The sequence below is a fragment of the Hetaerina americana genome, unplaced genomic scaffold (assembly GCF_022747635.1).
Source record: "Hetaerina americana unplaced genomic scaffold, ioHetAmer1.1.p SCAF_42, whole genome shotgun sequence".
Lineage (NCBI taxonomy): Eukaryota > Metazoa > Arthropoda > Insecta > Odonata > Calopterygidae > Hetaerina > Hetaerina americana.
The window spans coordinates 4,374,761-4,389,273 of record NW_027287008.1 but is presented as its reverse complement, the minus strand read 5'-3'; the positions used below and the strand labels follow the sequence as shown (position 1 = coordinate 4,389,273).

The 14,513-nt window shown below is 32.9% G+C and overlaps 1 protein-coding gene across 2 annotated transcripts in view; it reads right to left on the bottom strand.

Moving 5' to 3' along the window:
- Positions 1-14,513, bottom strand: part of Chd1 (chromodomain-helicase-DNA-binding protein 1) — a 50,686-nt gene that overhangs the window by 35,339 nt on the left and 834 nt on the right. Inside the window, exons 2-7 of one of the 2 annotated variants that reach the window (XM_071591158.1) lie at positions 13,463-13,626; positions 13,212-13,362; positions 5,935-6,089; positions 5,572-5,781; positions 5,320-5,492; positions 4,796-4,965 (exon numbers count right to left, since the gene is read on the bottom strand). In XM_071591158.1, coding sequence (XP_071447259.1) covers positions 4,796-4,965; positions 5,320-5,492; positions 5,572-5,781; positions 5,935-6,089; positions 13,212-13,362; positions 13,463-13,626 — 1,023 coding nt within the window. The remainder of the gene's footprint in view (positions 1-4,795; positions 4,966-5,319; positions 5,493-5,571; positions 5,782-5,934; positions 6,090-13,211; positions 13,363-13,462; positions 13,627-14,513) is intronic. The other variant, XM_071591160.1, reaches the window with a different exon arrangement.

Below are 14,513 nucleotides of genomic sequence, written 5' to 3'. Positions count from 1 at the left end.
GACTACGCTATTAATACTTGCCATTGATACCATTTGGGATCAAGGTTAACTCACGCTTATTTCCTAAGGAATAACAGACACCAGACTGAACACATTGAGTAACATTTCTTAGGGCTATATGAAAGAATAATTGCTACACAAATGAAATGTAGAAATATGTATCCTAAGGTTTAAATTCCCACCAAATCGACCACAAATTTACTTTTAGAATAACCTCATTAGAATGAGTCCTTAGGGCTCCATTTTCCAGATTAACATGATAAAAACATTCTATGGGTCCCCATATTGTTTTATTGTGAATTTTTATGGTGAAAATATAGTAAAATGAACAAGGTCTTTTTTGATTATTCATTTCAGAAGTCAACTGCCTCATATAGGCATAATCAAAATATTTATTCACACACTTGACTAGAAAATGTAGAAGAAAATAATCAAGCTGGTAAATTATTTTGATGCATACTAAACAACATGTCTAAATCTTGACTTCTTATGACTGACTATGCATGAGCTCTTATCACCTAGCTCCTATGTTGCTTGCCAACTGCTTGTCCAGTGTATTGAGACAAAACACACATTAACTTCACATACTCATACGTAGTATGAAGGAAGAGACTGGTAAGCTGGCCGCTATCCATTATTCCCACTAAATCAAAATATCATCCCGTTGAAATGCAGACAAAATCTCATACATCAAAAGGAATATTAAAAACCTGAAATTCTTAATTGTTTCCCGCTGAAAACATAAAAGTCTGATTTAATAACAATGAGAAATTAACTTCCAGAAATACAAATTTCTTTAGGCATATTTGTAGAAGTTCAAAATCCAATTAAGATCCTTTCATATGATTTTATCCGCCATCATCCCCAATCCAGAGTAATTGTTCCATTTACATGGAATAACAACTTCCCCTATCACACATTAATAAAATCAGCTAACAGGAACTCAAGATAATCAGCACTAGCAAATTCAACAATAGGGGCCACATGATAGTAGTACCAGAATAAGGAGATGAGAGATTATGCCAAAATAGGAAATAAAAGAAGTTTTTTATTCTTCCACTAACCCAACTTAATAAATTTGTAATGATTCTGCACCACCTGACCTGTTTTGCAGAACCTTGGCCTCTCTACACACTGTGCACAACACTGCCTAAGTAAATGACTTGACAGAATAACAATGATGGAAAAAGAGGGTAAGCCCTCTTCTTCTCACCGCTTTCCTAAATCACCTAATTAATTGAACTTATTTTCAGGAATGCCAAGCAATATTCAAAATTACTCATTTCTGAGATTGATGAAATAAACAAAAAGGCTGCCAGGCCTCTTTCATGGCAACTATTTTGCAGGCAAAGATTAGCAGGCGACATTAATGCAAAATTTTAACAATTCACAATCCTGCTCTGTTGCCTATATTGAGGAAAGATTTACATATATCAAAGATACAATGGCCTATCAGCTAGTTCCCTGGTTCAACATATTAGTTGCTTCCAAGGATGTAAAAGTGAAAAACTAGTTCTGCAGATAATAGCAGTAATGTCTAGATAATACAGTGGCCTTCAAATAAGAGTTCAAATATAACCTGAGGCAATGTGTGGGCACACAATGAATTAAGTATTATTTCAATCTTTCACATTTATTAACTTGTGAAAAATATTTTCCTAACCACTACCTATCAAGCCAACCTTGGGTCAATTATTGTGGTTGGTTTGGTATGACACAAGGCTTGTTCACAGCTGTAAAATATTTTTCCCCCCAACATTTCCTCATCTGCATCTCCTCAGTTTGATTTGTTTCACATCAAAAAAGGTTTTTGAAATTAAATTTTGTAGTTAGTGTAGAAAACATTTCCGTTTATTTATCAAACTTCAGAGAAAACTTTGATAATGTTTTGAGAAGGGTATATTATTTAATTACCAATAGCCAGAATGATTCCCCTCCAGTAAAAACAATGAGGCTAGCTACTATTTCAGTAGAGCCTAGAAGACAAGATAATTCATAAAGGAGTTTTGGAGATATAGTTGAGGCTTAGTGGAATTCCCTTGCAATTTACAAGAGGAATCAAAATATATTTGCATTTTCACAGGCTAGACTTTTAACTGTCAACTAGTTACTCTACACTTTACCATCATCTGGACTCGGACCAGACCAGATGATGCGACAGGGCAGTGAAACTAATGGACAGTAGAAATTCTAGCCTGTGGAAATTCAAAGTTATTTTAATTCTTCTTTGTGCATTATAAAAGAGCATTTTGAAATTTGTCAAATTCAAATTTCATACAAAGGAAAATCACACACTATGAACTATGATATAATTAATTTAGAGTGAAAACCGTTTTAAAAATCAAATAAAAAATTTCCAGAAGAGATATTTTAAAATTTAAGAAGCAATGGGGCCCTTATTCATTTTTCCAGCTAGAGAAAGTGAATTATGCATCCTGTGGAAATTCAAAGTTATTTTAATTCTTCTTTGGGCATTATAAAAGAGCATTTTGAAATTTGTCAAATTCAAATTTCATACAAAGGAAAATCACACACTATGAACTATGATATAATTAATTTAGAGTGAAAACCGTTTTAAAAATCAAATAAAAAATTTAAGAAGCAATGGGACCCTTATTGATTTTTCCAGCTAGAGAAAGTGAATTATGCATCTTGTTTATAGAGTCAAATGTACAAGAACAGCATTGTAAGGGTACAATTTATTTGGCAACAACAGAGATAGTGAAACTGTTTCTGGTAAAACAGGGAGTTGCTTCAATGATAATCACCATTCAACCATACACTTTCTATGCCAGAAGGCCCTTCTCAATGATGAAGAGAATCAAGATATGCGTGCAAAACACCCAAGGCCAGGAGAGGATATCATCCCTGGCACTACTAAATTTTGAAAACACATTTTCTGCTAAGCTATTCTGAGAGCCATCATTAATTTATGATGAAACCAAAATCTTTACAGGAAATAACATTGACTGAATTTGGATACAAAACATTGTGAACATTTCCCAGTTATTATTATACCTACCTAAATTATGATCATATTTTGTTTTACCCATATTTCATAAGTACTGCCTGGGTTTCTATTAAAAGCAGCCAAGGAAAACCAAAGAATGGGAATATCCATTTTGAAGGTTTCACATACCCAATTAACAAGTTAAATTTTGGAAATGTCGCATATTTAACAAGATGATAGTTTCCATAGTTCAAAACACATGCTTCTCCACTGTTGGGAAGAAAGGTTCTTGACATCACTACAACAAAATAAACATATAGGCTGCTGCATTGTTTATTCATGAAGATTTTTTCTCTAAGGTAATATAATATGTTATTGAAGAAAGTAATATCCTGATAACGTTTGGCAATGGTCTACAGATAAACCTACAATTTCACTTCTCTAAAACATTAAATATTCATAGTTTTGATGCCTACACATGACACAATCCACCCTGGTGTTTGATCATAGAACTTAATAACTAATTTCTGTCAATTTTGGCATACAATGGGTATGATAGGCAGTTTGAAGGAAAAAAAAATGATTTTTTTACTAGAGCTTTTCAATTAAAAAAGTTTGCTTTTCAAATAAATAAAAATTGTACAATTAATTTTCTAAAATAAAATATTATTTGTGAAGAGCATATTAGAGCAATCAGTATCAATACATGTGTGCATAGCCAAATAAAATCAAATGAATTAAAGTTGTAAATTCATTCCTCTCCCTTAAACTACTTAAATCTCTATACAGCCATTTCTTCCTAAAATGCCAATCTTTTTTTAAACACCTAGCAGGAGGCGCTTAAGAAAGATTTCTCAATATCTGGATAACACTATCTCATTTTTCCATTAATTCCAAACCAATTTAACAAACTCAACACAGCTCTAAGGACATTCATTCTAATATTTCATCAAGCAATATTGATGAAATATTTAGTATGAAGTCATTTAACTTCAGAATCTAAATAACCTAATAAATACTGAATGGGCATATTATGCTTTAATAGAATAGATACATGAATGCTTAAACTAGCAAATAAAACTTTCTCCATCTATCACTTCACATATATTGTCATTACACTAAAAATGTAACATATATTGGTAACACTCCTTTGAAAAAGAAACATCAAGAAGAGATGCATTTGATGAGTAATCAATTCATTTCATGCAATTAATTTCAATGCAGATGAGTCCACAGAAATATACTGACATGCAATCAAGACTGACGGCATGTAGCAAAGGAAGACTCATAAATGCATGTTCATATTCTTGCCATGCACAGTAACTTGGAGAGATTTATTAGACATATGTTTATGTATGCTGAAGACTAATCAGTAGGCTCAAAACTAATACCTTTTGAAAATGTGGCAAACAGGTGCAGAAGAAGGTGAGTAATTTTGATGAAATAAATTGAAACGTTCACTTACAAAATTACTTGAATGGTGCAGACTAGTCATAGTAAATGCAAGGTATATAAAAGGTATTGAAAGAAGATTGAAACAATGAGATTAAATCGCAAATGTATATGCAAATTAACATTCAAAACAATTTTTAAGAATGCTTTTGATATGAATATATACATTACATTCATATGTGGTCTGTGAGTAACTTAATAACCTTTTCATTTACTATCACAGATTCATACTAATTTACACCTGATTGAATTTTTACATCATTAAACCTAGAATACACACTATTCCATCACCAAAGTATCATACATACCCATCAGCCATTTACACTTACCATGCTCACAAAACTTAATACAGTAAGTTCGTGCCAGTTGCTCTCATCTAACTTATATACTCACTTTCTGATCTTTTAGTGACTGTTCTGACTCCCAAGTATTGTGGATGTGGGACCACCCCTTCCATTTAATAAGGTATTGGACTTCACTTTGCTCCTCATCATCTGAATCAAAATCTTTATTTGGATCTCCATTTTCCTCAACAGCATATATTGTAGTAATACCTCCTGTGGCTAAAAATATCAGAAAAATAATGTTTCAGCAATGGCATCACACACAAAATGACATTTGAATTTCCAAGATTGCTTGATGTACACTACACAAGGGGCTATTAACATTTACAAAACATAAGCATTTGAGAGAAAATTACCACCAATTTTAAATTTCCTAACTGTAGACTAACCTACTTGAATTTTGGAACAAATTAAGAACATCACTTCATTTTTCATGTAACTACATTTCATGATAATTCATTAAATGAAGGTTTTTATTGGGATCAACTAAATTGTAAACTGAGAGGTCACTATATAAGTATTCATGCATACACATACATACAAATGCATGTAAAACTAAGTGATTTCACTAACCTCCTTTTTTCCCTCTCCTTTGAGCAATAATCTTTTCTATTGTCTCTGAATTATCATTTTCCACAGGGATCTCTGGTTGAGGCCATTCAACATCAACCAAATCCTCTGATCCTGTTCCGTCATCACTTGCCTCCTTATAGCTGACTTGAGCAGCACTACGCCGTGATGTAAGCCTTTTACAAAATATGATCATTGAATTAGAATCCAAGTTATTTGAAAAACGTTGCAAAACTATGAGATAATTAGCCTTACCGGCGATTACAATCTCCATCACTCTCAAAACTAGATTCATCTTCAGATGATTCACTTAACCTACGTCTGTGACTACTTTTCTTAGCTTGATGCTCACTTCGTGACCTAAGGGTTTTAGACTTGGAAGGAACTGAATGATGCTGTTGCTTTGGCTTTTCTCCATATTCATCAGATTCTGACCCAGAAGAATCTGAATTCCATGTGCTAGAACTAAACAAAATTAAATGATTGGGCAAAATATCTCATCCAAAAAATTTATAATTAGTAGTAACAGAATCTATCAGGTTAATTTACCAAATGCTCAGTATATATTACCAAAAAATGAGCACATATTTTTAGAATAAATACATGAGCAATACTAACTTTCTAGGAGACTTTGACTGGTGGCTCCTTCGTTTACCCCGGTCACTAGAATCACTTTCTGCAACCTTCAATCTCTCTGGCTCTTTCCTAGACCTGCCTGACCTCCGTATGCCATACACATCAGGATTTTCCTCCCAGCACTGTAATAGGTTGTTCTATGAACAGGGTCATAAATTATTTTAATGATTTTTTTTACAGAACAACAAATACAAATAATAAATGATTGTGATGATATGAAAAATAAAACAAAATTCAAAATTTCTGTAACTTTAACATTAAATTTAAGCATAATTTAAAGCTCGTTCTGAAGAAAACTTGTTACATGACTATTTCTTGGTGAACAGGAACAACCTTAAAATAGTACATCCTAAGCAAAATACATTATAAAAGTAATTTCATTCATTCATCATTAATTTTGAACATAGAAAATCAGTGAAATCATGTAACTCATACAATGATATATTTCTAAATTTAGCAGGAGCTGAGATAAGAGACTCAACAAAAGATTATAATTCTATCAAGAATAACCCGGGTGCTCTGTATTGTTTAGCATAAAAATAGGGTTAAAATAGATTTCAAAATTTTTACAGCATCATAAAAGATGAAGGGCTAGTTACGTGTTTTCAACCAACTTTTAATGTTTGGCTGTATTATACACTCAACTGGAAATAAATCTGCTAAAAACATTCAACAAAAAAATTTAATTAGATGAGTAATAATAACAACTCTGAATATGCTCATAAGACACCTAAAACACCTTGCAGGAAATACAATCAATAACCACCATGTTAAAAAGCTTTGATACTCATGTCAACCATTTAATATAGTCTAGTAACTTCTTAACAGACTCAGTCAGCTTTTATTATCTATAGTTAACTTTCTAACTAAAATATGTCAGCTATAAATTAATTATCCATCATACCATGATACCATTAGTAAAGAAAAATAATAATGGTAAATTTAAAAAACCTTTGTACATTTCACCAAACTTTACAGTGGAATGGTGGGTTCAATCACGAATGTAACGTAAAGTTGCCACATTTAAGTGAAACTCCATGATAAAATTCTGTGAAATTTAAAAATTCTACGAAACAGCGGGAGATGCCGCCACAGCAGTAACATTTAAAGGAGTCAGCCACTAATGCACATTACGAAGCACCAATTTCAACGAGTAATAATCATTTATTAAAGGAAAATGATTTTTACTTTAAAATTGTTGCATTGAAACCTAAAAAGTTTTTCAAGCTCCTCAAGATACAATTTCAGAAGGTTGAAGAAGATACCATCACATTAAAAGTAAAAATCCATAATATAACATCTTTACGGTTCAGAGATTATGACTAAAAAGTCACATCTTTCAAACAAAACCATGTGTGTGCAGCCATTTGCCTTTTAATGAGCAACAGTGCACATTTTTAGATCATGGCATCATACATAAAACCAAAATGAGCTGATACCATTAAAATTATTCAAATTTATATATTTCCTGGGTGAAAAGGAAAAACCTATTCTTGAAATTAACAACTTAGGGAAAAGTTTTGACATTTGGGTTATCAGATAATGGAAATTGTGAACTTCAAGTTTAAACTTACTAAGTAAACTTATTTGTTGGTGGTTAGAGGCAAGACTTAATGGAATGGATGCATTTTATAGGGTAAAATAAAACATTGTAATGGCACACTTTACTTAGACGTTCAACATCACCACCAGATGATTGGCACTGAACGTCAAAACCCAGAGAATAAATAAAATACTGTGAAATTACCAACTTCAAATTTTTTGTTATAAATTTATTCATCTAAAACAAGAACTAAGGGATTTTCAATCTTGGACTAAGTAAAAATTTGAAATAAGAAATTTTCTTGTATGTTTCAACTCCATATGTACTTGAAACTGTTAGTGAGTTTTCAATATCAATGCATAACATTATAAAATACTAATGAAAAAATATCAATCTATTCACCTCCCATAGTTCATGCTACTAAGAAGTTCCATACCCTCATATTTGGCAAAGATATGACAATTCAAATAGACAATACACTAGAGTTTTCATTTCAAGCAAGATTTCACCAATTGGATCGACGGAACAGCCAGAACGGAACAGAAATTAAAGACTGAAACTGTTGCAGTATCAACTTAAAGTGGTGCATGACCTGAGAAATTAATGCACATTGCATATACACAGAGATAGTCACATGAGAGTGCTCTGATAAGTCCTCGGCCCAGCCCATAGATGGCATCACTAATCGAATAATTTTCTCTCGTGCTGGCTCAACTGTGAGTAGAAGCCGTGTGAAATTGCAATGCATTCCATCCAGCAGTAATCCAGCGTAGGCAGTAATTCAATCAGTTGTTGGGTGTTTTGTAAGAAATGGAAAAAATCTAGCATTGTGCAGAGATTAAATTCTTCTTTAAAGAAGGTTTAATTAAGGGCTGGAATATCCACTCTATATATCAGATATGGCTCCCTTGGACTCCCACCAGGGCCAGAACACTGCTGGATGAAATGCATTAATATTAAAGGCAATTATTTATGCTGACAAATAATTTTTTTTTAAACCTTAACGCAATTTTCATCATCAGGCTGAGAACTTCTCAGATCACCCTTGTGTCTACCCAGGAATCCTTGCAGATAATTCTCCAGAAATAATGCTCAAAAATCAGAGCAAACCACTTATAGAAAAATTGAAGTTTTAATTACAGATGCAATAATTTCAAGGTGCAAATATCATATTAGAAACCCTCAAGAATAACAGCTTTTAAGATGAAACAATCAGAGAAGTAGAAGAGTTATTACATTTTCCCATTTCTCATCCTCATAGAGAGGACATTTAACCACCAAATATTAAGTCCCACAAATACAAATGGAATGATGTATATCCCTCACCTCATGAAATTTGCCATTCCATGACAAGTATACATCCATATACATAATCTACACCTCTACACATCAATCCATTATCCATAGAAATCTTAGATACAAAAAGTCATGAAATGATAAAACATTCATAAAATGATGAACTCCAGCCTAACTTTCAGTATGCATTACCTAAATAAGCCACCTGTTACAATAAGGTTCATTATAGTGGAATAAAATTATGAATAATGGATGAATTCCATAAAAATAAAGTAATCCATTTACTCTGCATTAATATCAACTTCTTAAAGAAAACACTACAGTACCAGGAGGAAGTTTATAATATCCGTAGATGGGGAATCTGCCACTTGCCTAAAATTTACCAAAGCATTAAGTTGGAAAATTATGAAGTCATACTTCATAATTAAGTCAAGTTTGGCAGCACATATAAAATATGTATACACCAGCCAGGTGTGCCTAATCCCAAACAAATAGGTACCAAGATTAATCTAGTTGGTTACAATACTTCCATTATATAATTATAATAAGAGCATGTATTATGCACAATTAAATGAGCTGTAAATCAAGACATTCACAGCATGAATCCTGTATTCCATAACCTGTTCATCAATAGTTAGCGGCTGGAATTCACACAATCATGAATACTAAGCACCATATTAAGAGAAGAGGCTCCACTGGTGAGAATAAAGAAGTGAAATATGGTGAATGAATAATTTTTGACTACATTATTCATATAAATATATTTTCAATACATTACTGAGCAAAATAAGTTTTTTTCATGGATTTGAGGAAAACTGTTAACATTAGGTGAATATTATAATAGCTCTAATGAGAAATAGTAATGCACAAGTTGAATTTTAAGAGGAATTGATTTAAATGGAAAAGCACTTAAACAATCTCTCTGAAAATATAGTAAAAATTGTTTTTGAACAGACATTATGAAACTTACCATGAGTCAAAAAATCACAATTATACTAAGTATTCATGTCGATGTTAAATGTAATAATTTGGAAAGAATTATGCCTGTGATGCTCTTTACCAGTGTTTACAAGCCCAGAAAGAAGAGATTAAGTTCATTTGAGGCCTTTAAGATTACAATAATATGAATTTTATTGGCCAAATAAAGACTAAATTAATGCCCAACAACTAATTTTTTAAAAAATTTTACAATAATCAGATACTATGCTTAAATAACAAATCACCAAATTAATGGGCATTCAATGCAGCTGAAACTTACAATGTTTACATTCGTAATTTTATTCAATCATTCAAAACCTCATTAACATTACATATTCTACAGTGTCACAATATAAATCAATTAGGAGTAAGCTTGCATAGAGTTGCCCCATTAGAGATAACAGGTTTTTCTCCATACATAAATATTTCCTCAGAGAACAGGAATCATTAGCTCACTTATAACTTAATTAGTTGTAAGCATTCATTTTTATAAGAGTCCCAACCTATTGGAACACCTACTTGCCAATAGGAAATGGTTTCCAGTGTGACTTAATGGAACCTCTGTATGATTTAACAAGCTGAAAATACTTTGTGAATCCACACTCCCTTAATTTGGAATTGCCAAGTATTTTCTGATTTTTTAAACAACTCACAAACCCATTTTCACATTTTTGATGCCTATAAACCCATTTTGGAATAATTAATGATTTGCAATACTTTAATCACTCCATTATATCTTAATAAAAAGAAAAATGTATCAATTCAATATAAAATATTTTTAATAATTCAATGTAACCTTTTTATCTCCACAAGCATATTACTAGAGTAGCTGGCTTGTTTGAATGGTGAAAGAAAATTTGGCAATATGTTAAAACAGAATAAATGAAAAGTACCAGGTACTGTGCAATACAAAATTATTAGCTTCATTTACAAAGAGCATAAATTTGTGACCTTGAATTTATCGGCATGTCCAAAGTTGACTATGTAAGTGCATTTTTTATATTCCACTTCAGATACAACATGAAATTAACAGATTTAAAAAAGAAAATTCCCATTTATGAAAAAATATTTAATGAACAACTACATTTAGTCATTTAATCCCATATACATGCAAACGTTCCTTCCCGTTTATTGCAATTTATAACTTTTAATATTTGATTTTTACAATAAAGTAGATAAAAGATGCATACCCTAATGAGTCCTAATTTGTCAGCCACAGTCAACAAGGTATTCTCTCAGGCTATTCTAAACCATTATGAAGTAAAAGAATAGAAATGCTTGAAAAGTTCCACTAAATATTTTATTTCGAGATCCAAGGGTCACTTTTACAGATAACAGGCATTGAATTATGAAATTTTTTTGTAAAAATATCAATATAATTAGTATTTTTTCAATCAAATAATACCAAAAAATTATAACAAAGTTGTCATAGTTTCTTTCCCCAAAATTAATTAACATTTTTAATACTGTGGAGTGATACATATCAGAATCTCCAGTCAGGTTCATGTCACAGGAAACCTTTTCAACAAAAGAGCAAAATTTAAAGTTCATTACATATTGCCACGCAAGCCTCTAAAGGGATATGAGGCAGGGCATGTAAAGAGCCACAAGTTTTAGGAATGTGTAATTTGATCAATTCATCTAGATTTAATGTAATATTCTAGTTTTCTTGCTATCTAACAATCTTTAGCAAAGTGATTTAAAATTTAGAATAAAGTGTAATTTAAATAGAGTGTGAGTATTCCTAAAATCAATCATAAGTCCACTGCCCTCAAAATCTCTTGGTGACCTCACCTTCTAATCCAATGGTTGAATAAAATTATATCAATGTCAGCGTAAAACTAATACATTTCCCCCAGTATGTTAAGCTTTCTATACAATGCTTATTACAAGTAGCTATCAACCAAGGCTTTCTTAATATTTGAGTTTTGTTCATCAATAGAAATATTTTTTTATTTTTATAAAATATTTACTTTATCTTAATGAGCTAAATGTAATTTTTTTCGCTGCGGATGGGTACAGGATCCCCTCTGATGTCTATACAGATAAATCATACTATAAAATGTTGAATACAAATCCACTGGATGACAGAATAGCAGCAGGGACATTTTTACAAAGTTCTAAGTATTTTCTATCATCACTCAATGCCTGTATTATAAAAAATATTGATACAGCATGTAATTGCAGCTTACCTAGTTCTACCGCTGATTTTGCAACACAACAGCTAAATTTATACGAATGACAATAATTAAAGAAAACATTGCACCCACAAGACCACTGACCCTTACAGTATTACACACATGGCTAGGGACACACTCGCCTATTAGGGTTCGAACTGTAGATTTGGTTGATAACTTGTAACATCAACTTCCAATTTAATAACAATGAATGAAGTGTGGAGTTAAGGTTCAGAATTATACACCATTTCCTTGTATGAACTTCAACAATGAATTAAGGCTTATCAGGTCCCAAGGGACAGATGAAACACGGTAATTTCTAAATTGACATGAGATGTGTGCATAGCTTCCTACTGCTAATTGAACAAAAAACTAACAAGTTTTGTGGAACAGAATATATGCATAAAATATCTAATAGGCTGAAAAACGCACAGCTAAACACAAAGAGAATCCAGAAGAAAGTCATTCAGTCAATTGAAGAAATGTTGTCACCCTAGGTACCTTTAAAGCTTGTTATAAAGCTATCAATTATTGTCGAAATTAACCTTCTTTAGAACTAACTTGAACTTTAATGTGCTTTGGCGCTTTTTTTACTAACAAGCGACGACTGTATAGTAAACAACAGAAAAGTTCTCTCTTCTCACGCCAACGACCCTGACTTGGCAAATATCTGTCGGTCAGTTACATGTTGGAGGCTGTCAGCAAATAAGTCGCCCACTTAGAGTTTCACAACCTGCCGATACTTCCCATTGCAAATGACAAAATCGGAAGCTGCTTCATGGCCTGATACAAATATGTAGAGTAAAAGAGCAACAACTTGTCTAAAACCCACTCGTTTTACATTGCACCAATAATCACTTATTCACAGAGATCATTCTATGTCATTCGTTTCCAGCACTCATCTCACAGCCATTTCTAATACCCACTCGTTTTATATAACACCAATAATCACTTATTCACAGAACTCATTCTATGTCACTCGTTTCCAGCACTCATCTCGCACCTAGTCCCGACTACATTTTCCAGTATATTACAAAGTACCCCAGGAAATTACTGAAAACCCACGGTCAAGCACACGATTTAACTGAAAGATACCCCATCCACCTAATAAATAAAAAGTATGCAGCCACACTGCTGCCAAATCAAAGCACATCGTTGATATAATGAGAACAACCACATTCCCCAATTACATTTTTATAAACATACCGTTACCATACCATTCCCTAATAGGTCATGTGATTAGCTAAGTGACTCTATGACCTTACCTGTTTTAAGTCAGAGGTTCTCTCCTTCCGAGGAGATTTGATTGGGCTGGATTTCTTCTCGGACAACTTATCTGAGCCACATTCCGAATCTGATCCGCTTCCACCAGGGCTTCCAGATTTTGATGAAGCTGAAGAACTAGATCCCGAGTCGCTGCACGCATATCAGGTAATAGTTATACATATTAAGAGGGGTTCTGTGTGGTCAAATACTACTATGCAATACAACCGAAGACTGCTACTTAATTCCATACCTATCTGATCCAGATCCTGAACCAGATTGAGAACCAGATACGGTGCTTTTATTATTTTCTTTGGGTCTCTCGTCGTCTTGGATCGACTCATTTTCAGAAGCCGATATGGAAGTGTTTTTTTCCGAATCGGACCCAGAGTCTTGTCCGGATTCTTCTCCCGAACCCTGAAAAATTTAATCGTTTGCAGGCTTACCACACGTTAACACGAAAATTCCTCTCATAGGACACACACAATTACGCAAAAATCACTAAAACGTTAAATAAACATCAGTAACGCTTCGGATTATGAGACAGGTGAACTGATGATGTCATTTGAAAAATGGAATCGAAGGAAGTGCCCAATTAAAACTACACACCTTAAGCAATATTATACAAGGCAAATTAGCAGCAGCCAACCGAAGGCTCTACAACAAAGCAGCCCACTAGGACGGCACGTGAAATTCTCCGTATTGTGCAATCTAAAAATTCTAGAGGCATCCAACGAAATTGAGAACGAAGTATTCTCCTAACAGTGCTACCTACCATTATTTAAGCTAATATAATATGTCCATGCAACGTGAGATCTGCTCCAATAAAGCTCAGTTCAAAGTTTCGACAAGTAAAATTTAAACAGCTGTTCCCTTGAGTGATTAAGTTACAATAAAACTTAGCTAACTTTGAAGTAGATTTCTAAAAAACGGTGGTAGAAGTAGAGAATCTTTTAACTGGAAGTAGATTGACAAACCTCCATGGTTAGAACTAATTCTTAACGCTTAAATAAGTGGGCAATATCACAAATATAGAAAGAACAGTTTATTTAAAGAGCATGTCTCAAAATCAAGTATCAAAATAGCAATGACTATCAGTTAACACCAGTAAAACTGGAGAGTTATTCAACATTAAAGAAATTATACTGTTAAGGAGCCACGAATCGACCGATGCTCAAAGGTCCAATACCTTTAGTCAACTACGAAGTAAAGAAATTCAGTGGGGTTCAAAAAGAGTAAGCCTTAATCATAAAATAGAAGTAATACAGCCAACGAATCCATAGCGCCTATTGTGAAATAAATAA